The sequence below is a fragment of the Vanellus vanellus genome (assembly GCF_965231255.1).
Source record: "Vanellus vanellus genome assembly, chromosome: 2".
Lineage (NCBI taxonomy): Eukaryota > Metazoa > Chordata > Aves > Charadriiformes > Charadriidae > Vanellus > Vanellus vanellus.
Window position 1 is genome coordinate 6819768 of NC_138906.1, and position 24801 is coordinate 6844568.

Sequence of the window (24801 nt, forward strand, 5' to 3'; positions counted from 1 at the left end):
GTAAGCATCAGGGTTAATAACTGTTATACTGCTCCAAAGATGAGTTATAAAGAAATATTGTCCCATGAAAATCTCCTATCAGTTCTCAAACTGTATATAGAGCTAGGTTGGGATTAGAAAGTGAAGATCTAATGTAATTAAATACTAATGATTTTGAGTATTTGAGGAGGCCACAAGTGTTCACAAGTTGTTTCAGTACTTAATTGTCCATCCTGTTAAATATGTATGCCCTTTTTTTGGTCCACATTTGACAACTTTCAACTTCAGCTTTTGTTTGTTGGATTGACGAGCCATCCACTATTAAAGCTCTCATTCATTTGTAAGTTCTTATGATGTGATCAGGTCAGGTCTCTGCTTCTTATTTGAATGATTGAGTACGATGGAGACCATCGCTGAATTTGCTGTTTTATCACGTACCACGTTTTTCAAAGATATTTACCTGAAAGACATAACCAAGATGGTTTTGATTAGCTTGTCTGCCTTTTAAGCACGCAGGCTTGTTTCCCCAAAAGGCTCTAAAGATCAATATGCAGAATAGAGAGTTTTTTGTTCTATTTGGCATCAGTGCCTTGTCAAACGCAGTTGCCCGGGGGACCTCATTTGTGCAATTGTGTGTTCGGTGGTGCTGTCATGTGGCTGTCCTGCCAAAGGTCGGCTGAGGAGCCATTGTGCCAAAAGCAGAACAACTTTCCCAGGCACCGATCAGTGATAATTCTGTTTTGAGCAGAGGCAAGGAAACCATGTGGTTCACACTCTGAAAATTTCTATCTAGCATTGTAGCTCCAGGGCAATGTGCAGATTTTAGGGCTTAAGAGAAAATCAGATTCTTAACATAGAAAAACTAGGATTTTCTACTGATTTTTCTATACCGTCATGGTATCCCTTATGCAGGTTTACCAAATTTCAGAAAGTTGCATTAATGAAGAGGATCTGTTTATTTTTAACTCTAAAGTTACTTAGAAAACTTTTTTCATTACATGTGGTAGCGAGGCAAAAATACCAGCTGATTTCTGTTAATATCATCTTTTTGCTATGATTATGATTTGTGTTTATTTTTATTATGCCCAAGAGAGACATGCTCTATTCCTGTGGTGTTGCTGTCTTTAAAGAAACTAAAAATACGCCGTACCTGTGCTTTGTCTGACCTCATTTCCATTCCCTGCTCTCCAGAGATTGAAATTTTGCCTTCAGGAGACCATTTTGATGTCTGTGTTCATACCTATTTGCTGTTATGAGCACAGTTGAGTTTTATGTATTTTGTGGAGTTTTCTGTGTGGAAACAGTGATTTGTGTTTGCTGATTCTAATGGAGGATCATCCGAATCACCCTATGCGTCTCAGACTCACTTGTGTCAACTAATGGGCTGCAAACCATAACCAAAAGGTGCAATAAGCACCGTCATTAGCAGTTGGGATTTGTCTGTGAGACAAATTAAACCAGTCAAAAGATACTTTATATCCAGTTGAATAGAGTTCTTCATCAGTGGATGCCATGGTCTAGTTATGTGTTGTATGATTTTGTTTTGCAGGAGCCACTTCTTGAAAATACCAACTGTCTTTCTCCAGCTCGAGCAATTTTCCTTCCAACTATTATGGCTGAAGTTACCACATGTTTTTAGCGTGTAAGGTGATGTTGATTTTTCCATTGAATTTTTGATAAATGTGTTTGTTCTCTTTCTGCAAAACACTTTTTTACTTGAACTGTCTGTGCCTGGGTGTTGTGTGAATAATAAATAGAGAAGCTATTGAATACGTCAGTATATAAATTTCAGCTTTGGATTTACAGATGTATCAGTTGACAATAGTGACTTGTTTGAAATTTAAGTTCCGTTCCATCTTGTATCCTTCTGGTATCTTGTGTCCATCTTGTCATTTTAGCCAATTATAGTATTTTAAAGGTACAGATGTATCTTAAAGGGGGATGTCATTAAAAGGATTAGGTTTTCAATGGTCTGAATTTCAGACTTCTCACGTATAGTAGGGGGTCCCTGGTCAGTGAGCTATTGAGGGTCCCCATCAGATAGGAAAAGGAAGGAAATCGTGCTGAGCTTAAGTTAGGAACTTAAATAGCTGTCTCATTCCAATAAATGGGAAAAATAGGAAGAGAAACCTTGTATGAACCCTTCTCCTTCTAAGACAGAGGCGTGCATTGTATGTCTGTTATCCCACTGAATACAGGAGATGCAGATTTCTAGGATTATACCACAGAGTATTTCTCAGTAGATAGAAGCTAGCAGATGAGGTGGCTGGATAGAAATTGAGGATAAGAGGGTCATGCAATGTGCATGAACTGTCAGATGCCTTGATATGTTTAACGACCATATTTATCAGATCAGTAATTTAAAGCAGCATCTAGTATTTAGAGTTATGGCACAGTTACAAGATGCATTTTATTATGCAAAATCTGTTTTTTCATCTCTTGACATCTGCACACTTTTAGTCATTAGGCTAATGGTGGTGTGCTAATGCTACCAAGAAAAAATATTTTTCTTGTGCTCTGGCCATAAAAAGGAAAAAGCTATACTTCGCAGTTAATGGAAGGGACAGATCCATGTCAAGAACATGGTGACTAAATTAACAGAGTTAATCATTTTTATAATGAACATTATCTTTTTCTTGTTAAACTTCAGCTTCCCCCCCCCTTTTTTCGTTATATGGAGGAATAGTGAATGAAACTGGGAAGAAAACAGTGTTCTTACTATGAAGCTGGTTTTCTGCTCCCCCTCCCCGCCCACCCGTGGCTTTAAGAAACTGCCTTCCTAATAGGAGAAAGTAAATTTTACATAGTAACACAAGGAAAGTTTCTTGTCTAAATGTTTTGCTCACAGCTGCAAGTCCTAAGGCTTTCTTTTAACAGCTACAGATAAAAATCTTGTTGTTTTCCATGCCTTCCCCTTTTCCAATTATAGATATTACAGCGTGCAAAAAGGGCAGGAGGAGTGCAAATCTTTTCGATCCTCTGAGTTCTGTATTTACTCCCTGTGCCCCGTTTTTCACAGGGACAGATTGATGAAGAAGATACAGCAGAAGAAATACATCCAGGTGAGGATTTTTTTTTTTTATTTAGTGATACGAGCTGGTGCAGCATTATAAATGTGGCTGCTTTTGAGTGTAGCAGACTTAGTGCTACAGAGATATTAGATATTATAGAATGATGCTTTACTTTCTTTAAAATCTGCTCTCTTAATTGAATTTGTCTTGAGGACATACTCTTGCTTTCTGGAAAAATAACTCACATTGAAACTTAAAATGGCTTATTGCTGTTTGCATCACAGAACACTTAGTGTCTTTATTTCTTTAAAACCTTTAGTTGTTTCCTTTGCTGATGATACCTATCAAGCAAAGTGTCTGATAACAATTGTTTTCTGTTTGCATGCATTAGGGCTGCCTGGCTTTTAAGGACAGCGTAGTTCCTTCAGTAGAATTCTTCCAACAAAACCCACAGTAACTCTTTTATCGTCAGGAAAGATGATAGGAAAGATTTAGAATCTACCTAATAAAGAGTAAAAAAATTTTTGGACAGTAATGGGTTCTGTTGATGTAACTGTAAGAGAAATAACTGTAAGTAGCAATAGGGCTTACCATTAATTTATTCCTGTTACTATCCGATACCTGTTGCTAGAAGACTTTATACATAACTTTAATTTAAACAATTATATGCGGTTTCAGATACGAGGACAAATGTTGTGGGTTTTATTTTGCTCAAACAAGGTTCGTATTTTTGAACAGAAGTTATGGAATAATGTGATATTGAATGTATTTTAGGGTCTGATCTTGTATATATGAGAAAGTATATTCGACTGAGATTTTTTCTTTATAACATACAATGAACATGCTTCATAACCTGTGAATAATAAAAAAAACAGAAAATAAGAAATGAAAAACAGTAATACGTAACTCAAATTTCTGGCCAAAAGCTTTTAATGAAGGGCAAAATTTGCGCCAATATTTAATGTATGCTGGAAAGTTCATCTGGTTAAAACCTCAGAATGAAATGTGAAGCAGGAGAGCTTTTGCTTTCCTAGGTTTTAAAGTATATATTTCCAATTGAACAAAAAACCTCTTTGCTTTTAAGAAATGTAACTGATTTCAGCATAAAGAAAAGAATTTATTAACATTTAGGTGATTATTCTTCAAAAGTGTCACCCACGCACTTTTTCCTTTTTTAGTGTTTCCAGTGAGATCACAACATTTCATTTATTGGTGTCAGCAGAGCAACCAAGCTCCTCCCTCCCTTCCTCCCTCCCTCCCCCCTCCCAGGCATCCCAATACAAAAGAAAACTTTCTGCATGGGAGCTAGCTAGGTAGATAGGATGTTCTTTGGAACAGAATGGTGAAGGTGAGCAAATGAAGACTATCTGTCTCTTTGAAGATACAAGCTAGCCTAAATTACCTTAAGAAATCAGTGTGAAGGTTTTATGTTTTGAAAGGGATTTTGTAAGTATTTTGGTTTTGCTAAATATTATGAGAAATTTCAATTGCTAATTTTCTTAATTTAAATCTATGTGTGTTTGATCAAAATATTCAGGGATATATGTATACATGTGTATATATGTATGTAAAAAATATGAGCACACATACCTTTAAGTCTTAGATGTGGTTTTATTTTAGGTACAGCTAGCATGTACGTAAGAAAATGTGCTTTTAAAGTAGAACTACTATATTGCTGTAAACATGCAGCTCTTCCTTTAGTTTACATGTGGCAGTATAACATTTTTATAAACATTAATATATTTCTCATACTAATTACTGACTGGTTTTTGTCTTGTTTTGCTATATTGGCTAATGCACAGTAGTGCTCAAATTCGCTTTAGTACGATGTAATCTGATTTATACCTATCTTGAAGTAGTGGAATTTCTTTACCTACGCAAATCTGGAACGTTTTTCTCACAAAAATGCTGGTGAGTGATTTTTTTTCAGAATGTTTAAGTAATGCACAGTCAAGCCGGTTGCATACATTTCTGATTTTGGAGGTAATGAGTGAATAGATTTTATTATATTATATTGATATTGTGAATAAATTTTTATATTACATCTGTTTAAAAAGAAAAAAGAAAAAGACAAAAAAAGCCAAACCCCCACTGGTAGATATTTATCCAAACACAAAGTTTTTGTTGGGGCGGGAGTGGGAAGTTGAGAGTGGGGGACAAAGTGCTAGGCAGAAGAAATGGCCATGTATTTTAGAAACAGCAGTAGTCCCATAAAATGTCCCAATTTGCTTTTACAAAGGACTAAAATCTGTTACATTTGTTGATAATTATTGGTAGTTCAATAGAAGAAAATGGTGATTAGAGGGCATAAGTATTTTCTCTTTATTGAAACTGAGTAGGTGATAGCAGTAGCTTTCTGCAAGGTATTGTGCAACATAGAAAAGAGAGAATTCCTAGCCTACTTCATAAGGTGTTGCTGTGAGTTGCTTTCTCATTTTTTCTCATTCCAGATGAACAATGGTTCATCTGATTGAAAAATATTTGAACTACATATAAAATAGAGTTTTGATTCTTTTTTTAATCACCTTTTTTATGGAATATAAGTTACTGTTTTTAATAATGGGCATTTATTACAGTATACGTCTAGTGCATCTGTGGTGATGATGAACTTGGAGATGCTTATAATATTCAGGGTTTTCAGACCGGTGTTTCCTGTTTTATGTGGTGAACTGATTGAATGTAAAGTTTGAAATCCGAAATAGCTAATGCAGACCATTGGTTCTGCTGACATCCAGTTCTGCTCTTGTGGGTCATACAGGAAGGTGACTCCAGAGTGTTAGAGGTTTCTTAACAGCAAGGAAAGTTTTGGCAGCTATGGATTGATTCAATGCAAGACTGATACCTATGTTTAGGTGTCTAAATGCAGCTGTCTGTCTGTGATCTCGGTGTTTAGTCTCCCATTACCGTCAGTGGAGATTTAGTTAATGTTGTCACTGGAGTTTTATGTTATTTTAAAGTAGCTGTTTCCCTTTGATCGTTTGAATATCTCTACAGCCTTGACTGACTGTACATACCACTAGGTATCCACTGACTGTAATGGGAGTTAGGATGCCATGTTCACATGCAGGACCTCAATTAAGCTGTCTTTATCTGCAAACTGAATCCAACCGTAACATCTTCAAGTCTCTGTACATTTGGCCTGTGTGTTAATATAAATTTGTATATTTTTAAGGTACTAAGAAGGCTACTGATTTTGTTGATATAGTTGAAAAAGCCATCTTGTTCCATGAACCAAATTTGTCTGTGATGCATGCACTTAAGTGTGGTTAAGTACTCCTTCATGAACTACTTGGAAATATCGGATTCTGGATGTTTTGTTATTATTGTCTGAACTATGTATAAGATTTATTAAAATTTGATTTTGCATCTGCCCACTTAAAATGTGTTTTGACAAATACACAGATTGGTCAAAACAAGCTTTTTCTAAATACTGTGGATAAATACTGAAAAAGAAACAGGGCTCTGACTAGAGCATAGATTTTAATAATTCCAGTCCTATGTTAGTGAATCTCACAGTAAGTACTTCTACATGTTTTAGTCTTTTTTTTATTATTATTATTCATTTTAAGATACTTCTTGACCCATGTTAAGCATATAGTTATTTGATTTTTTGCTTTCAAACAAAATCCTACCACAGGGACACATTTTTATTCTTTAGTCCTGTGTGAAAGAATCTACTAAATGCATACTAAACCCAAACTAAACAGATAGTTTACCCTTTATTTTTTCAGATCCAGGTGCACACCGGGAATATTCAATGGGTGGCTATTGACAAGGGAGTGGATAGAAGTAATTTGACACTCGGAATTGGTTATTATACATGCTAGAACTAGAGTGAAACACAAATGAGGACATTTTGCTATTTATGTTCCTACTAATTTTCCTACCATATACTTGGGAAAATCCTCCTCAAAAAGCGCCCCTTCCTGACTTTGATACTGGTTTGCTGAGCAGTTCTATTATTTTAAATTCCTCTCTTATGTTGAATACCTTATGGTCAATAGTTTGATTGCTCTTATCTTGCTGCATATAAAAGGAACTCTATATGCTTTTAGGGAGCTGAAAAGAGTTCCGAAATTCACATAAATGGAACCAAATTAAGGAGTTGCATGTGGGGCTTGAAGTTGTATTTTGTTTTTCATTCTAAAAGTCTAAATTGGTTAGTTGTCATCTCTAGTGATTAGTCATTAACCCAGTGAGTGTTTTGTAATTTGTGCCTGTGAAACACTGTATTAATAGACTCACTTTTTGGCAGTGCTTTGCTATTCTGGAAAAAATTGTCCTGAAGGATAGCTTTTTCTCTTAAGAAACTTTTATAGGTAATTGTATAATAGTAGTGCCCATGTGTCTATTTCATTTCAAGACTTGTGGTTCATCTCTTTCTAATACTTTGCAGATCATTTGTTCAGTAAATTTCATCTGTATATCTGGAATTCCTTGGGTTTTGACATAAAAAGATTGTGTGTCATTTCCACAGTACTCAGTCAGCCTTAGGCCAGTTACTCTAACCTAAAACTGTGGCTAGCTATGTGCATTGAATTCAGTTTGTCTCAAGATGAGAAAAATAAGTAATTTCTATTTTAATTAAAAAAAAAAGGTGAATTTGAAGACTTTTTGTATCCCTAATCCTGTAGAGGGTGGTCCTTTAATAACGGGAGGTCCCACCAGTGCATTTTTATCTGTTACTGATGGGCCGCACTCTACTATAGGACCAGAAATATGAAAACCTGTTGTAGGATTTGCAATTCTTAATTTAATTTAAATGGAAATTTCGTGCATACCCTGTATTGGAAATTAACAGATAAAGACTCTAGCCTTGTGTTTGCCTTCAGCAGCATGCTTTAGGTAGTGTATTGTTAGGATTTCCTCAGACTAACTTGGATTTACACACCCAAGTTTGTTCTCCCAGGTTCTAGAAGAAATGCCATTCAGTAGTACTTTAGCTTACTTCTGAGACTGCTTGCTCTGTAGCTTCCCTCCCAGAAGTGTTTGCCAGGGAGGTTTTTCTATCCAGTGCTAAGAATGAAGTTATTTCTAACGGTAACACTTGACCTCAGTGGCTCGACTTAAAAATTCACCTAGTTCAGCAGCATATGATGGAGTGGCAGAGTTTAGCTGAGCTTCAGGAATTTTGAGTAGTTACTGTCTTTTAAGAATTTTGTAGTCATCTGTATTGCACAGATTTTTTAGTCACATCTTCTTAGCTTCCTTTTTCCTAACCTAAGTCACATTCTGTGAGTGCTTGGCGGTTGATGAAAGGCTAGAAAGTCTGTTGTTCCATGTGAGCCCAAGTACATTGCTGGTAAAGGTCTTCCGAAGAAATTCTCTCATGTTGTACATGGATGGTTGTTCAATTATGACTTCTAGTCACTGCTGCTGCTGAAGGGAATGTGTAGGGGTTTTTTGCTCTTGATCACTGATTTTGACAGATTCAGCCTTCTTTTTTTTTTTTTTTTTTTTTTTTTTGCAAATTCAGCTTCCAGGTCCTTAATAATAAAACAATCTTTATTTTTATTAAAACCATTTTCTTTGCTTCATTTATTACAGTTGATGTGGTTACCTAAAAGCTCAGTTTCTCTGTTGTCCTTAAAACTGCGTTGAAGATAAAATTAATCTTCTCAGAATTATTAAAAATAAAAAAGAGCATATTGATTTTCATTTTATCTTTTGAGCTTTCCATTGGAATTGGGTCTGTGTGGTTTTGCAAAGTAACAGTTCTTTGATTATATACTTTCAATTTGTTACCATGGTAAATTTTGATGTCCAAGTTGTGGTACCTGCTCAGATCTGAACTTGCTTGTAAAGTCTTGGAGGAGGAATTCCCCCCCGCCAAAATCCCCTAAACCAAAATAAAATCATTGCACAATCATTCTGGCTCCAGGCAGTTGCATATTCTTTTTAAAGAAATATAACTATGCATTTAAAGAAGAGAGCTGTATGTACAAGAGTGTATTGATTCTCTATCATGGTCCACATGTGAGCTCACAAAACTGAAGTAGCAAAGCTGGACTTTGGGCAATCAAAAATGCAGTGTTTTAAGGACTCGTTGGTGACCAAAAGCGTTTATTAGATGGGAGCAATTGGTTTTGACATAAGTCACAAAAGTCGTCCTCTAATGGGTCAAAATTTTCTTCATCTTTTGTGGATGAGAACTGCAGTCATGTAAATTGCTGTTGTCTTCAAGTAAAGTGGTAAATTCAGACAAGAAGTCACTAGTAACTGATTACTGAACAGTGATTTGCCTTGAGTCACTTCAGTGCTTCTCTTTACCTTGACGCCTTTCCTCTTTGCCAGTGATTTAAGCTCGTGCAGAATTATCGAAAATAAATTCTTGAAGGTATTCTGCTAATCCTCAGAAGAATTGCAGTAGTTGTGTATATGCGAGAAGGTGAATTTGCTTTTTCCCAGTCTGGTATGGGAGGCAGAATTGACCTATACCTGTCAGCATGAATAAACAAGTCAATGACTTGGATCAAAATCCAAGTAGTTAACAGTAATTAAATTTCTTTCCTCTGGTGTGTGGGAAAGAGTAGTTATTAAAGAAATACACATAACCAAGATCTCCAGAAACAGCAGATGCTCTGGTGCAGAGCCACAAAGCATTAAGGCACCTGCAAAATTCTAGGAGAAACTATCCTCCTATTGACATGCAGTTGTGAGAAGGTCAATACCAGATTTACTTAATTATTTGGTTTGTAGTAGTCCTTTATGGTGTCTTTAGATTGTTTAAATTCTGCATAACAGTCAGTGGGTGCGGAGCTTTATGAGGGTTAACCAGTGATCAAATCACCTCCTAGTGAGGTTTGTGTGGATGAGGTGCAGGTCCCTGGCTCTTCTAAGCCCACAGAACAGGGGTGGTCACATGCAGAATTAAGCACATTATCCCAGTTCTATCCCTGGTGTTACTGTACTTTTTTGAAAACCATGTACTAAATGATTCTTCATTACCGAGTCTTGGTGAGAAAGTACGTGGGACTCATTGTCAGCAGTGAGTGAAATAGTATCAAGCAGCATGGTACACTTTGCAGTGTGATGCACCATACCTTTTGTACGCTTGTGATAACTCATGTCAAGGTAAATTAATTTCAATAGATGTCTTATAAAAATTCAGGAAATCTGGAGGTATATTTGAAACTCAGACGTTTCCCAGACACTGCATCTTGGTTTCTAAAAGTTTGTCATACGTTTTGTTATTTAATGTCAATGCAAATATTCTTCCATCAAACCATATATGGTAAAGTCTTAGTTGCGGCCACGCTCTCGGTTTACTACTCAACAAAATTAGAGAAAGCCCTCATGAGCAGAGCTTTTCAGCCATAACTAAATGGCACGAGGGAAAGAGTTAAGAGTCTGAAGAAGAGGAAGAGCAAAGCACAAACATGACAAATCAGCAGAATCAGAGGAGAGCAAAACTCAAGACCAGTAAGGTAAGGTAAAACCTGCCATTTCTTGTGTTGTTTTCACTACAAGCCATAAATATCTCCTTGGATGTACTCGAAAGTCAACTGGACAAAGCCTTGAGCCGAAGTTATTGTTGGCCTTGCTTTGAGGAGGTGATGGATCTGATGAGGCTCAGGGTCCTTTCCCGTTAGACTGTTTTGTGATCCCATGTAAGCAGCAGGGGTGGTAGATATGGAACTAACTTCTGTTTATAAGAAGTACAGAGATACAGTAATTAATGTCCAAGGCTGCTGATACTGTAAGCTGCTACAGAGAGAAACAATTAGGTGATTGTCAGAGTTCTGATAGAGATTTGATTCTGTCACTTCCTAGCTGGAAAGGCAAAGGAAAAAAGTGTCTCCTGCAACTGGAATTATACAGGGTAGATCCACAATCAGTTGTTGATCTTTATCGATTTTGTTTTACATTACCCTTTACTCTAAATGAATGTGCTTCTATTTGGTTTTTCTTTATATCCCGGGGTGCATCAAACACCTCATGACCAGCCGGTCAAGAGAGGTGATTATCCCGCTGTATTCAGCCTTGGTGTGGCCTCAGCTGAGGTGCTGTGTGCAGTTCTGGGCCTCACAATTTAAGAAGGATGTGAAGGTCCTTGAACATGTCCTGAGGAGGGCAACAAAGCTGGTGACAGGGCTGGGAAGAATGTCTTGTGAGGAGCAGCTGAGGACTTTGGGCTTGTCTCATTTGGAGAAAAGGAGGCCGAGGGGGGACCTGATTGCTCTCTGCAGCTTCCTGAGGAGGGGACGTGGAGAGGAAGGTGCTGGGCTCTTCTCCCAGGGATTCAGTGGTAGGACACCTGGCAATGGTTCAAAGATGCACCAAGGGGGTTTAGAGTGGACATTGGGAAGCATTTCTATACCGAGAGGGTGGTCAAACACTGGAACAGGCTTCCTGGAGAGGTGGTTGACGCCCCCAGCCTGTCAGTGTTTAAGAGACATTTGGACAGTCCCCTTAATAACACGCTTTAACTTTTGGTCCGCCCTGAATTGGTCAGGCAGTTGGACTAGGTGATCATTGTAGGTTCCTTCCAACTGAAGGGAATGTTCCGTTCCATTCCATTCTGTTCCGTTCCATTCCATTTTCATAGAATCATAGAATGGTTTAGGTTGGAAGGGACCTTAAATATCATCCAGTTCCACCCCCCTGCTATAGGCAGGGGCATCTCCCGCTAGATCAGGTTCCTCAAAGCCCCATCCAACCTGGCCTTGAGCACCTCCAGGGATGGGGCATCCGCAGCTTCTCTGGGCAAACTGGGCCAGTGTCTCACCACCCTGCCAGTAAAGAATTTCTTCTTAATATCTAAATCTAAATCTACCCTCTTCCAGTTTAAAACTGTTACGCCTCGTCCTATCATTCCACTCCCTGATGAAGAGTCTCTCCCCAGCTCCCCTTTAGGCACTGGAAGGCCACAAAAAGATCTCCCCAGAGACTTCTCTTCTCCAGGCTGAACAACCTGTCTTCATAGCAGAGGTGCTCCAGCCCTCTGATGATCTTTGTGGGTCTCCTCTGGACTCACTCCAATGTCTTTCCACTGCTGAAGGCTCCAGAGCTGGATGCAGTACTCCAGGTGGGGGTCTCACCAGGGCAGAGTAGAGGGGCAGAATCGCCTCCCATGACCTTCTGGTCACTCTTCTTTTGATGCAGCCCAGGATGCATACAATATTCATATGGGGTTTCACAGAAGGAAGAAATAATTCATCTAATTTATCTTTAAGTTGTGATTATTTCTTTTTTTGTTGTTGTTGTTGTTTTTTTTTCCCCTAATTGTCAATAGCTTTCTCTTTTAAGTTACTTCTAGCACTGGAAACAAACGTATAGAAGGAAAAATGGATCCCTTGTTTTGGCCATCAGAAACTAACAGCTTTCGACGTTTCACCCCTGAGTCCTTGGCAGCAATTGAGGAAAGAATTGCTCAGAAAAAAAAGCAGCAAGCCGAAGTTAACCAGGAGAATAAAGACCAAGCAGTTGGAGAAGATAGACTTGCTCCACAGCTTGATCTGAAAGCCTGCAAAAAGCTGCCATCTCTGTATGGGGATGTTCCTGTGGATCTCATTGGGGAACCCCTGGAAGATATTGATCCATACTACAGTGATCACAAGGTTAAAACCTTAAAAAAATTTTTTTTTTATTTAATTTTGTCTGCTGAACTCTTAAGAGATAGTAAAGCCTCTATTCAGGAGATGCTGGTTTTTTATTGTTCTGTAGACAGATCTTCTAACATTACTAGCGTTTTTTTAGGGCAGGAGTGCTAAAGTCTGCTCCACATTTGTAATGAAAAGGTATTTTAAGTTCCAGTCAGCAATCAGAATTAATTATGAAAAGATGATACATTTGATAGATGCATCTTGGTAGGAAATAAGTTCTGGGATAACTGATGCTTCGTTTTCCAGAGCAGTTTTCCGTGATGTCTGTGGGGCTGAACTCACTCTTGTAGGAACAGTGCCTGTCCAAACAGTAGATCACGCTGGAATTGCTGACTCACAGCTGCCGACTCACTGCAGATGTTTTTGCTGAATTACAAATATACAAATTAGGGGAAACATAATTGAGATATTTCCAGTGCTCTGTGTAGCAAAAACATATATTTTCATTAGAGTAAATTAATTTTCTGTTATTTTATGTCTCATCAGCTTTGTTTATTGTACCATATTTATATTGCATATACTCTGTGCTATTGCAAAGCGTTTTGTGTTGTTGCCTATAGGAGTGTGTAAAGTAGATGCTCTGGGAACCCCTTCTAAATGAAATGCCTATTGTATGATTGCTTACTATTGTGGAAGTGTTGTCTTGACCTGAAGAGCAGAAGGTTCGATCCAGTCCTATGTTGCTGTCTTTTATGTATACCAACAAATCACTGGAATATAATAATTTAATCAGAGAACGTATAGAAAGCTTTGTTCTCCCAGAGATTTTTATTTCTCAGAGTAATTGAGGTGATATCCTTGATGAAGAAAAACTGAGACTGATTCAGTTGAAGAAATTTAGATGAAAGTGAACCGTGTTTTTGATTTAAGAGATTTTGGTTTTAATTCATGTGGCAAAAGTACTGAGCTGCATAGACCTTAAGGTAGCTTAGAGTGAATTTACAATGTTACTTGATTATTTAGAGATATTTCAAAATTCAAATTTTTGCTTTGGCTGGACTGGATTCCTGCAGTCCTACACAATATATGTATTTTGTAAATGAACTTCTGTAGCCCATAAAACTATCCAAGAGAAAGGTACTTTTGAGTACGATTAACACCATTGTTGCAGTTCCAAAATAGTATCCCTTAATTACCTTGTCCAAGTAAATATGATCACTTGCTCTTCAAATTCATTCCCATCACTACTTCTTCCTCACAGGCAATAATGAACATTTATATAGCTGGTTTCTTTCTTTCAAGAATACAGGGAAGCTTTATTCATTATTGCAGTTTGATATAATTCTAAATGCAGATTTGAAAACCTAAACATTTAATTTTTGGAGAAAATTTTGTTTCATTAAAATATTTCATATACGGTGAATCTTTTTTTTATAGACTTTTATGGTGATAAATAAAAGGAGGACTATTTTCCGATTTACCGCCACGCCTGCCTTGTGTATAGTTGGTCCTTTTAATCCAGTCAGAAGAGCAGCGATTAAAATTCTGACTCATTCATATCCTTTTATTGGTTTCCCTTATTTCAGTTTTAAAGTATACTGTACCATTTAACTGTTAAACAGTTGGATTTGATGATCTTAAATGTCTTTCCACGGAATCACGGAATTTTCAGAGTTGGAAGGGACCTCTAGAGATCATCTAGTCCAACTCCCCTGCCAAAGCAGGATTGCCCAGAGCACATTACTCAGGACTGCATCCAGGCGGGTCTTAAATCTCCAGGGAAGGGGACTCCACAACCTCCCTGGGCAGCCTGTGCCAGTGCTCTGTCACCCTCACCGTAAGGAAGTCCTTCCGTGTATTTGAACGGAACTTCCTGTGTTCTAACTTGTGCCCATTGCCCCTCGTCCTGTCACTGGGAACCACTGAAAAGAGCCTGGCTCCATCCTCCTTCAACCCACCCTTTAGATACTTGTACGCCATAATAAGGTCTCCCCTCAGCCTTCTCTTCTCCAGGCTAAAGAGTCCCAGCGCTCTCAGCCTTTCCTCATAAGGCAGATGCTCCAAGCCCTTAATCATCTTAGTTGCCCTTCGCTGGACTCGCTCCAGCAGTTCCCTGTCCCTCTTGAACTGGGGAGCCCAAAACTGGACACAGTATTCCAGTTGTGGCCTCACCAGTGCAGAGTAGAGGGGGAGAATGACCTCCCTCGACCTACTGGCCACAACCTATGATTCTATTTACTCTCATTCTGTCCCTCTGATCATATTAATGTAATTGTAAGCTCATGTGGCTGTGATAGAGATTTTAAAAAAATTATATTGATTCTTGTTTTACAACTGCTAAGATATTTACATGCTGTTTGTACAAGTAAAAATGTCAAAACCTCATGTTTAAAGTCAGATTTGCAGATACTGTTATGAAACAACATTTAGAGGCTACTGTATGATATTTTAGCCATTTTCCAGAACTTTTTCAAAATCTCTACTGTGGTGACAAGCTTAAATTATAAAAAGAAACAACAACAAAACACAAACCAGTGACTCCCTAGTTATTAAAACATGAAGGATATGATTTACAGCAATGCTTTGCTGAAAGTCTGGTGTTACCCTAAGAAATGTATTTCGTGCTCAAGTTTAGAAAGTTCTGAAAAGCGCCCATCTTTTTATATTTTTGCAAAAATGTAAATGTAGTTTGAAGAATGTAAAAATATGAAGGACAGCAGGTGCAAAACAATAGGCTGAGTATCTGCTCTTTCTGCCAAACATCTGTTTTCATTTGGAATTATTGATTTGCAGAAATAGGTTCTTTTATGGGAACTTATCGCTGGCTTCGAATGTGTATTCATGCTATTAGAAACTACTAAATTTGCTGTTCAGTTTCAAATCAATCCTAAATTTAAGGCCAATGTTTCTTTTAATTAAAACCGCACTTCTATTAGGTGACAAGTGAACTTTCCTGAAAGGATGTTTTTTTTCTTATGTGTGTGTTCATCACCTGCCACATAAGATGAGAAAGTTTTCTGAACTTGTGACAGAGCATAGGTGTCTCTTGTAAGAATGTACACGTGGACTCCCAGTTTCAAAGAACACTGATTATTGCTAATTAAGCTTTTTCATCTGGCTTTCCTAGACTTGAAAACTCTAGTTATTATGGGGTTGTGGCCCATTTTTCTTTATTCCATGCTCCTGCTGGGAAGAAATGGAGGTTTCTAAAGTTTCAAATAAGAGTAGACAGCAGAGGATTCAGAGTTTTTTCTTTTTTTTTTTTATGTACCTCATGTCTTCTGTCAAACATATTATGTCTCTCTAATGTCCTGTCTTCCAAAATTATCTCCACTTGCAGATAGTTCATTGTTATTTTTAAGTCGTGAAGGTTACCATGCTGAGCAGAAGTTTTATCTGACATCATTTTCTTTGGAAAACACATGAAAAGCCCTGAATGTATTCAAACCCAAAGTAATTATTTGAATATCTGTATGGGGTTTTTTGTGTGTGTGTGTAAATCAGCAACTTCATTGTTTTATAATATAGTACTTTTTCCTTAACTTACTATTCACATTATTTGTTGGCTTTATAACGTGTACTGTGATACTCAATTGTGCTTCCATGGCTGTAAATAAGCTTCCAGATGCACTAAACTGGACTGAGTAAGTATCGCAGTGACCATTTGTTCACTCGTTTTCCAAGGATACTAACGTGCTGGACTCAAAAATTTAAATAATGTGGTGATCTAATTCTGCGGCTTGAAATTTCTCAGACAGACCTCTGAGGATGATTTAGGATTGTGCTGGTTTGGCTGGAATAGTGTTGTGGGTTATTATTATTATATCACACAGTCTTCTGTGGAGCTTCAGTGCCTTTTCTTAGAGGCTTACACCATATGCCCTTTTCTCTATATTGGCTAATTTTGCCATCTGGTGTAACATAGAAGGTTCCCCCATTTTTCTTTTTAAGGATTAAGCTTTTTAGAGAGACTGTGCAGCAGAATTCTGCCTTAATATCTCTCATTCTAAAGCAATAACCTGAATGTCTATTATGGACGGCTCATGCAAAAAGGATAAAAGGGTAAATATTCATTCCATTCTCTCTTGCTGTTTCCTGGAGACACCCCTGGTTCAGTTGTTCACATCAGGAAGCTGCCTGTTTATAATGTCTTGTTACCTTTTGTAATTGTGCCGTGTCCATCGTAACTTAGGTAGTGTTCTGGAATTAAATCTTGAAAATGTGCCTGGGGCCTTAAAAGTTCTATAATTTTAATTCCTCTTATTTTGGGATGAGCACGTTGATAATGATATCTTAATTTTATGTGGGGTTTCTTTCAGTTATAGAGTATTTGTCAGAATAAATGTATAAGATGTGCAAACTTTACAGGCTAAAATGAGTCTTTGCTGTTGTTGTTCTGCCAAAATGTTGAGGCTTTGAAATTTTCCAGCCTGCTTTAGAACATAAGCAGCCTTAAAAATTTTTCGCAAGGAAATGTGAGCTGTCCTTCATCCACAAATAGTTTCGTATGCTTATGTGAACATTTGTGATTACAGATCTACATGGAAATCTTACTAAAATTCAGGAAGACATTTTCTTATACCCATGAGGCTCCTGAAAGTAATGTAATCTGTCCTATTTTACTTCACATTTTCTACCTTCATCTCCATCCAGTGACTAAATAATAGAAAAGGTAGAAATATGCCTGAATGTGTCTCACTTTCATTAATATTTTTATTTCTATAACTTTAATATACACTTTCCTTCTCAGAGGTCTTTTCACTGGCATATATACTGGTGAAATATTGATAAAGGTGTTGGCAAGAGGATTTGTTTGGAATGAATTTACCTTTCTTCGAGATCCATGGAACTGCTTGGATCTTGTCGTTATTGTCATAACGTAAGTAAAACTCAGTCGTTCGTTTACACTCAAGGAGCAAACATGCAGATAAAATGCTATTTGATATTGCTGAAGTTCTTTAGAGTGGTTAGCATCCTACCTGCTTAAGAGCTACTGTGGTTGAACCACCCTTTGCATATCTGCAAAAAGAAAAATAGTCATAGACTGTAAAGCAAGACCTAAATGCAAAGCTCATCTTAGAATTGTTTGATTGATCTCAATTTAGTATGTACTTATATTTTTTTTAAGAGGTGATTGCATAGACAACCGGAACCAACCATGCCTCTTGATGTTGTTTTTGTTTCACTCTGGAACAGATGAAACTAATTTGAGAAGGATCCAAAGTGGGTCACAAGGTGTTGAATGACATGGAGATAAATAGCCGATGAAATCCCAAGAATGTACAGTGATGCTCAAGGAAAACCAGACCTAGCTTTACATACACAGTTATGGGCTCCAAAATAGCTTTCCCTTGTTGGGAAGACAATGTTGTAGTTACAATAGACAGTCTTGTGAAAACACCACTCCTGTGTGCAATCATGGTCAGAGAAGGAAATAGAAAATGAGGACATTATGGGTAAGAAATAAAGGAAAAAGCAGAACACGGTTATTTCACTGTGTGGCCTGTGTTTTTCTTCAGGGACTATATACATTTCAAAAGATGACAGAATTAAAAAAGATACAGAGAAGATGTGTATCTTGAGTTCCCCATGATAAGAAACTAAATAGAGTAGAACTCTCATGAAAAAAATACAAAGCCAAAAAATGAATAAATAATTTTCATTTTCTCTTACGATGAGAGCTAAAGACACCAAATGAAGTTGTCAGATGGCAGAATAAAAAAGAAGGGAGTAGTTTTTCACACTTCGTTGGCATATTCCCATAGGAGGTTGTCGATGCAAAAAACTTGGTTGCATTCAGAAGGCTTCTGGACAAAATCCTGGATGAAAACACATTAAGGGTTATTTTTAACACAAAGATACTATGTCTTGTTCAGGAAGTCCCTGAGCTATAAATTTGCTGGAAGAAGTAAATCTGAGAAGCATTGCTGCCTTCATTCTAAACTTCCCTGTGAGCACCTGTTGTGGGTCATTCTTGAAGACAGGGTAATAGGCCAGATGGATCACTGCTGGGGTCAATTCATATCAAAACCAACTAGCTAGGCGGACATATATTTTCATGTGGTCTAAATCAGGTTAGCCTCAGTATCACAGGGTGTGGTTATGACACTGAAGGTTTTATATTTAACATTTTGATGGATAACCACTTCAAAAGTTAACCATCCAAATCCACACTAAGTAAAAACTTACTGTTTCTTTTCAGAGGCACTATTCAAAAGTCACATAATTTTATATCAATACCTGGAAATGGACTTAGATTCCTAACTTTAGACGTTTACCTTAGGACGTATCTGACCTATTTATTTTCTGTAACTTACTCATTACTGTGTGCTCAATATGCATATGCTCTGAAATCTAGACCTCTGTCATTCAGTTATATGGTGGTTTAATTTTATAGGTATATTTCTTTGTGTAGAAGTATGGGCAGGGTTTCAGCTCTTCGAACCTTCAGAGTACTGAGGACTTTGAAAGCTATTTCAGTAATACCAGGTAAGGAACAACATGTCTTACTAATTTTCTCTCTGCTTCAGCAGTATGCTATTTATAATTCCTCTCCTGTTCTGGTAATCGCTTTTCTGGTCACTTTTTGTGGTGGTTAATGTGGTGGTTAATCCCAAGGTGTGACTATTTTGCAGTCTGTAGTAACTCTCAGCCTCATCCTAACAGAAAGTTTTTTAACATCTTTCCTCAAAATTGTTTTGATGCAGGCAAATTTTTGTATTTCCTGCTTTTTCTGTCCCATCACTAATGATCACTTTTACTTAGCCCAGTGCCTTTGTCTTTTTCCTTTTGTCGTTCCTCACCAGCCTGTTCAATACGTTGTCTTAACATAATATGGATATACCACCATATTTCTGGTTTCACATTCTACTTGATTAGTTCAATCTTCTATGGTTTATTTCCCGCAACGGTGACTTCACAATATTTCAGAGTTTCGTTTGTTTACTGATCACAGCCACTATCTGGATTGATCACGATTCCTTCAACAGTATTTTGCGTATGCTGTCCATATATTCAATATTTTTGTGAGTTGTGCTGCTAATTAGCATACCAAACTATGGATTTCAGAAACTACCTGCAAAAATTAATTTGAAAATCTATAAATCCCATTGTCATAATATATGTAAAGTTTACCATTTCTATGTAATTACAAATATATTTTTCATTTTGCTATGGAACTATAACAGGAATTAAACATAGGAAGTGTTTAATTTTTGATGTCAAAACTACTCGTCAATATTTTTCCTTTCATATTCATCATGGAAAACAGAGATTAAATGTAATTTTACTTTTTTATTATTGAAAGACTTGTAGAAAAATCCTGGATGTCACTCTCTGCCTATGTCATATTGCAAATTCAGTTATTCTGCCAGAATATTGGTCTTCAGTTTATATACAACCTATTTGCACAGAATCGCAGAATGGCTGAGGTTGGAAGGGACCTCTGGAGGTCATCTGGTCCAACCCCCCTGCTCAAGCAGGGCCACTGAGACCTGGTTGCCCAGGACCGTTTCCAGACGGCTTTTGAGTATCTCCAAGGATGGAGACTCCACAACCTCCCGGGGCAACCTGTGCCGGTGCTCGGTCACCCTCACAGTAGAAAAGTGTTTCTTGATGTTCAGAGGGAACCTCCTGTGTTTCAGTTGGTGCCCATGGCCTCTTGTCCTGCCACTGGGCACCACTGAAAAGAGCCTGGCTCTCCCTTTTTCGCACTCTCCCTTCAGGTATTTATATACATTGATGAGCTGCCCCCTCCAAACCTTCTCTTCTCCAACAGTCCCAGCTCTCTCAGCCTTTTCTTCATGGGAGAGGTGCTCCAGCCCCTTTATGATCTTTGTGGCCCTTTGCTGGGCTCTCTCCAGTATGTCCATGTGTCTCTTGTACTGGGGAGCCGAGAACTGGAGCCAGTGTTCCAGGTGTGGGCTCACCAGTGCTGAGGAGAGGGGAATGATCACCTCCCTCGAGCTGCTGGCCGTGCTTTGCCTCCTTTGTCACAAGGGAGCGTTACTGGCTTATGTTCATCTTCAAGTCCACCAGAACCCCCAGGTTCTTTCCTGCCAAGCTGCTTTCCTGCTGGGTGGTCCTCAACATATATATATGTTCCCTTCCCAGTGTCATAAAGGTTCTTTTGCTTTTAAACTGGTGACGTCTGTAAGGCATTATCTTCTAAGACAGAATTCCTTGAGGTCAGCAGAAGCTATGCTGTTTTGTAATGTGTAATTGGCAGAATGTGAAGTACTTGTTTAATGTTAATCAAGCACAGAAATCTGTCATTAGTTTGTAAGAGTTTGCTTAGATGCATCTTAATTTAGGATTTTCAAGTTAGCAAAATTTGTGTTAGAAGGAAGTAAAAGCTAAATAAGTTATGATTAGGAAAATTAAGTAAAAATACTTTACTCACTCCTATGCTTTATTTTACCTCATTTAATGCTCTGAAGTTATAAAACCATTTACACTGATTGTTTTTTTACGTACTTGCAACAGTTGTATATTGCTATATGGGAACACTACCGCATTCCTCTTCTCATTTTGCGTATTATTGAATCTTATTTTTCTAGGTCTGAAAGTCATCGTAAATTCCCTTATTGAGTCTGTTAAGAAACTTACTGATGTGTTGATCTTGACTGTTTTTTGCTTGAGTGTATTTGCTCTAATAGGCCTACAGCTCTTTATGGGCAATTTAACAGCCAAATGTGTCCTCAATAATACTGAATTCAATGACATGTTATGTAAGGACGCAAAGATATATTCACCAGACGATGAAGGTAAATTTTATTCTTTTCTCCCTTTACATAACCTGTATATCCTCCTATGTATGTCTTGTTTTTTCACAGAGATGTTAAAATATAGTTGCCTGTATTTCTCACAAGGAGTTATGTCATTCCATTTGCACAAGTAGTTATGTGAAGTCTCTGGGACAACTGAATATGAGATTAGTGAATCTGGGATTTGGAGTAACATTAGCAGTCTGTGGGATAGAAGGAACTGAGTTTTCTATAAGCATTTTCTTCTTTACGTATGCATATTGCACAGGAGTCCTAATTTTAGGGGTTCTGCACAGAGAACTATTTTTTACATTGCTTAAGACACGTTGTTCAGGGATTTTGAATACTTCTTGCAAAGATTCTTACTTTTACTGGAGTAATAATTTAATTTAAGTAAAATCTTACATTTTGAGTTGTGCAGTTAGTACTTTTTTTTTTTTTTTTTAAAAAAAAAAAAAAGCCATAGGGACAGATCTTCTGAGAAACAGCTCTATATGCCTTTTGTTGTGAAAGGAGTCTTTCACAGAGATTTGGTCCATCGGGGTGTTTTTTAATGTGCAGTAGTGTATAGTTTACTGTCAGAGTGCTGTAGGAACTGACAATTTCTGATTTTATGATTCCTTGATTTTTATTTTTTTTTTTAGTAAATATCTGCTACAGAATGAATAAATCTTCTGAAATACTGCTTTGTGGGTTCAGTTCAGAACCTAAGTAAGTGAACAAAACAGTTTTAGTACTTTCTTATTTTTTCCTCCAGATGTACTGTGGTTTTATTTTTGGCCTAAAGGAATGGTTATGATTTTTCAGGAGGGTGGAATATGTGTGTGTGCGCTATTACATTAGAAACCAGATATTTCACATCAGAAAAAGAATGAATTGAAATACTAGGATGCAAGCATTAATACTTGTGCTTTGTTGCTAACCACTGGTAATATAATGGTAATGTAGAATGATATAAAGGAGAAGGGGAACAGATCAGTAGAGTTATGAGATATTAATAAACTTTCCCCATCTTGGGGAATTATTTAAAAGTAAAAATATTTCAATTTTTTTCCTTTCTCTATGTATTTGTTTGCATGTGTCCTACATCAGTGGAGAGTTTCTGTCAAGTCAGAAACTAGACAGAAGCAGAGTTTCTGTACAGTTTTTTTGACCAGACAAATGGCTTTCTAGGATAGTCTGATATAAATCAGCCCTTCTGGCAGAATTATATCAGGGAATAATGAAACAGATTTACAGATAAACTGAACAAATCTATATTTGATGTTGTGTACTGGATGCTTTCAGGTACAATCGAGTACTGCAAGTAAGTATTATCTAACATTTCTTTTGTGGTTAGCAAAGAGTGCCCAGAAAACTATACCTGCAAGAAGGCTGGGAAGAATCCTGACTTTGGTTATACAAGTTTTGATCATTTTGGCTGGGCCTTCCTTTCTTTATTCCGTCTGATGACACAGGATTACTGGGAGCGTCTCTACAGACAAGTAGGTACTTCAGTTACCTGCTAGAATGACTTTAGACACGCGGTTTGGAGCTTTATGTCCACTAGAAAAATCTGCACCTGTTTTAACATTACTGATGGCAGATTTCTTTTAAAATCAACGCCAATATTAAGGAAGTAGCTTCAAGTCACCAAGTTGTAACACCTTATGCGAGTGGCATGGGATGGGAGCAATCCTGCTGTGAATGCTTATCCTCTTGTTGGAGAACGCACCTGAGTCAGTGATTAGTAGTTAAATGTTAATATGTACCTGCCAAAGGACTGGGGTATACAGTAGATCCGGCCAGTGAGCTCACTGCTGCTGCAGGGGATATAAGGACTTGTTACACACTGTATTTCTCTTCCTTTTAAGTCCTGACTCCTCACCAAAGCTTTTGGCTCAACATATGCGCTTACATTTCAGAAAATTTTTGACAACTGGTACTATAAAAATTTGAGCCATTATGTTTTGATTCAGAGAATTGAACGTAACTTTTAAATTCTGTTGGTTTTCTTTTTTTTTTTACAAAAATGATACAAAAATTGCATGTAGAGAACTCTCTGCATCCCTTACATCTATGCAGTGCCTTTGCCAGAAGGGGATTATCCTCACCCTTGTTCTATAGCCTTTTTATGGTCCACTTTAACTTTTTTCCAGCAACCTTTATTAACTGAGATTTTTTTTTTAAATGGATACATCCTCTTTTTGCCATTTGGATGTCACATGGTTTTTAGTTTTTAATGTCTCAGAGCTTGATTTTGAGCCTTCTCCTCTGCTTCCATTAAAAAAACCCAATCAGTCTAAATATTGCCCCTGATTCACTAATTATAGCATCTTTCATGATTGTTTAGATAATCCTAGCTTTCATCCTTATTACTGAGTTTTATTAATTTCTTCTGTAGTCACCTCTTTACAGCTGAAGAGGTGTCTTCTCATAACCTAAACTCTGATGATCATTTGCCCAATTTGCTGGGAGATATTTAATTTAGTTTTAAGAATGGATTTTGTTAATTCTTCTCTGCAGTGCATGGCATCATTATGAATGTTTGACGGTCTGTTACATAAAAAGGAAACATTGTGTGATCACAGGGAAGTTTTTAAGAGCTGAAATTTATTTACTTGAAGGCCAGGGGAACTCCTGACCTCCTGACTAGATGTATTTCTAGACCTTCTGCGTAATTTAGACCAAAGGTAGATCCTACTGTTATTTAAAGAAAACAGTGCAGTATGTTGACCTTTTGTATCATATAGGAAAATAAATTGTTTAAAGTCAGTTTGAAAATCTGTTGTAAATGTTATTTTGTTAAGAATTTATTACAACCTTTACCTTTTCTTCACAGACTATCCGCACATCTGGAAAGAACTACATTTTATTTTTTATGGGGGTCATCTTTTTATGCTCATTTTACCTCTTCAATCTGATCTTGGCTGTAGTAACTATGGCATATGAAGAGCAAAATAGGGCTACTCTTGCTGAAACAGCGGCGAAGGAAAAATTACTTCAGAATGCCCAACAAATTCTAGAGAAAGAAAAGGTTTGTAAATTGCTATATACAATACATATGTGGTTCCTTTTGTTTTCTTCTGTCTGTGAATTAGAGGAATAAGGTTTTTAGTTAAGCTGTGCTTCTTACAATACTTTCTCACACTTCAAGTATGAGTGGATAAATTTGCATCCAGAAGAGTAGTTGTCATTTCTACACTTCCCTGTGATTGGAAGTTCTGATGCTGATAGATTTTGGGATTGATTAAAAATTCAAGCTTGCTGAGAGCCACTGTGCTCAGCTATTTAAGGGGCATCATGCCTCTTTTTGAGTGATTGCTTGCAGAAGGTCTACCAGTTGACAATAGCAGGAATAGTCTTTGGCCAGGCTAATGCCATTGGTTCCATATTAACGTAGAAAGAAATCCAGAGACTATATTACTTTCTTTCTGTTGGTTTGGAGGGCTAATAGACACACATCAGATTTCTACAGTAGTGCCTAGATTCATTCATTCCTTCGCTTGTGGGGGACCAGGG

The 24801-nt window shown here is 37.4% G+C and overlaps 1 protein-coding gene across 1 annotated transcript in view; it reads left to right on the forward strand.

Moving 5' to 3' along the window:
- Positions 1-12277: 12277 nt before the first annotated feature.
- Positions 12278-24801, forward strand: part of LOC309669157 (sodium channel protein type 5 subunit alpha-like) — a gene marked incomplete at both ends in the record, with an annotated part of 45172 nt that continues 32648 nt past the window's right edge. The window contains 9 exons of the mRNA XM_082479761.1: positions 12278-12550; positions 13973-14092; positions 16091-16179; positions 17286-17414; positions 18933-19024; positions 21094-21300; positions 21945-22011; positions 22640-22784; positions 24122-24316. Coding sequence (XP_082335887.1) covers positions 12278-12550; positions 13973-14092; positions 16091-16179; positions 17286-17414; positions 18933-19024; positions 21094-21300; positions 21945-22011; positions 22640-22784; positions 24122-24316 — 1317 coding nt within the window. The remainder of the gene's footprint in view (positions 12551-13972; positions 14093-16090; positions 16180-17285; positions 17415-18932; positions 19025-21093; positions 21301-21944; positions 22012-22639; positions 22785-24121; positions 24317-24801) is intronic.